Source organism: Pterocles gutturalis, unplaced genomic scaffold (assembly GCF_000699245.1).
Source record: "Pterocles gutturalis isolate BGI_N339 unplaced genomic scaffold, ASM69924v1 Scaffold54022, whole genome shotgun sequence".
Lineage (NCBI taxonomy): Eukaryota > Metazoa > Chordata > Aves > Pterocliformes > Pteroclidae > Pterocles > Pterocles gutturalis.
In genome coordinates, this window is record NW_010117580.1 from 4,966 (window position 1) to 7,218 (window position 2,253).

Below are 2,253 nucleotides of genomic sequence, written 5' to 3' on the forward strand. Positions count from 1 at the left end.
ACTTATTCTATAGTGAGTGTTCTGCTTTCTCAGATTGCCTGATAATGCCAAAGCTGTTGCTGCTGGTCTCCTATACCTTCTTACATTATTATCAGGGAGCAGGATAACTTGATGCAGACAGAGAAGACGTGTTTGGTTGCCTCTTTTCTATGTTCTTATTGCATACACTCTGTCTGCTACAGACAGAGCTGACCCTGCTGACACGTAGCTGTGATTCTCTGTCAGGATTCTGACAATCCAACATTCTGTGCTGTACAGCAGAGGGGAGAGGGCAATATAATATAATATACATAAAATTATGTGTTTTATACATATGTATATAGATGGAGCCCATCCAAATAATAATTGAGGGCCTCTGCCCACAGGAGTGAGCTTTGTGATGTCTTTCAACCCTTAGTTTTAAATTATAGCATATATTTATAGAAGACAACTCCAATGCAGATCTCCTTGGAGATCTTTCCCCTTTCAAGTCCACCTTTTCAGCACGGTGACTCAACGTAGTCGTTTTCCAGGCCGCGACGAAACCGAGCGGTCAGGGTACGGCTAATGACAATGACGCGGGGTGCCATGCAGTCCTCACGCCTATGAAGGATGTTCCATATGAGAATGGCAGCTGCCAGCGTGGCCAAAAGACAGGCTCCAATGTTCAGATAGCAAGACCAAGAGAGGTTGGTGTATGGTCCGATGCGGTAGAAAGTCACCAGACCGATAACCAGAACAAAACCTGCAAGGAGAATGTGAGAATTATTTTCAGTGAGTTATTCTCTTGAATTTCTGTAGGGGCAAGATACCATAGGCCAACACTCATTTTCAATCCCTGTTATGATGTGCTGCGTGTGTTCTTGAAGGCGTATTTGGGCATGATGATATATGCAAAGACTGAGCACCTGAAATGGAGTCTCAATGTTAAGTTTAAATGTGTTCACTCTGATTTAAATTTCTTACTCACACTTAGCTGTATTGCACGTTGTGGGTTTTTCGCCATCCTGTTTTCTCACTTATACAGATGTCCTCCTTCTTATTCCCATTGTCAACATAGAAAACTGCTGTATTCATAATAATAATGAAAAAATTTTATTCAGAATATTCTGAACACTTATTCTGAATTTTTAAAATGTTTGCTTGTGGCAGGCCACTATGGTAAACTGCAAGAATAGCTAAATATCTTATAGAAATAATTTTTTAAAATGTACAGAAGCTTAAAAAAAGGGAAGGTGAAATAAATGGCACTTTATGGTCCTACTTTTTCTATGCCGTAAAAAAGTGTTATGAGGCAGGAGTAATATCATGCCTTCAGAAGCTACCAAAGGCAAGGTTTTCATTTCCTTCCTAACCTTAAGCACAGCAGTGAGGTCCCTATAAGGCACATACTGTTAGAGTAATAACGCTGCACTTGTCTAGCATTTCCATCCAGATGTTACCATGTGATTTGCAAAAAACCTGAAAAAAATATTTTCCACATTCTTTTTGGTAGACACCCCTGATAAATAGTGATGTTATTTCAGAGATGAGGTGAGGGGACTTTTCTAGTCATGCAGAAGGTCCGGATTAGAACAAGGGGCAGAATCCGTATTCCTTGATTCCTACTGCAGTTTCCCTGAAGAATGAATCGATAAGCACACAGTTACTCTTCTGTTTATTGTATTAGTCTCTCTTCTGGTCCCTACACTCAAATAAAACTAATTTTTAGCTTTTTAAAAGAAAAGTAATTTATACATGTGATTAGATTGAAACAAACATACAAAGAGACAGATACACCTCACTAACAAGAAAAAGGTTTTCTCTTTGTTCTCCTACACACGTCCTTAACCACCACCATAATACAAGAAGTATCATTGACAAAAGGACCCCTTCATGAACAACCAGAATAAACAAAGGCCCATAAACAACCAGAGGATTTCTAGATACCATCTTCCTAAGTTCATGGGAAAGAACAAGTGAAGAGCAAGGAAGTCCCAGTGCTTCTCCCAGTGAGAAAACTCTCAGCCGTGCTGCTTGCAAACACTGTTCTCCCCAATACATGGCAATGCTCTAACATGGTGTGACACCTAGCTCTGCTCGTTCATTTTCCATGAAAGAGGACACCCTGAGCATGCATCGTATCAAGTTGCTTTCTAAAAAGAGTACTAGTAACGAAGATGGAAAAGTCTACTGGAATTCCCACTGACTGGAAAAGGGGAAACATAACCCCCACCAAGCTGCGTGGTGTGGTCGACATGCTGGCGGGAAGGGATGCCATGCAGAGGGACCTGG

General features: G+C 40.8%; 1 protein-coding gene across 1 annotated transcript; it reads right to left on the bottom strand.

Moving 5' to 3' along the window:
- Nucleotides 1–479: 479 nt before the first annotated feature.
- TMEM204 (transmembrane protein 204) lies at nucleotides 480–731 on the bottom strand (the record flags this gene model as incomplete). Its single annotated transcript, XM_010075815.1, has 1 exon — nucleotides 480–731. A coding segment is annotated over one exon (252 nt), but the record flags the coding sequence as incomplete, so codon positions are not given.
- Nucleotides 732–2,253: the final 1,522 nt, after the last annotated feature.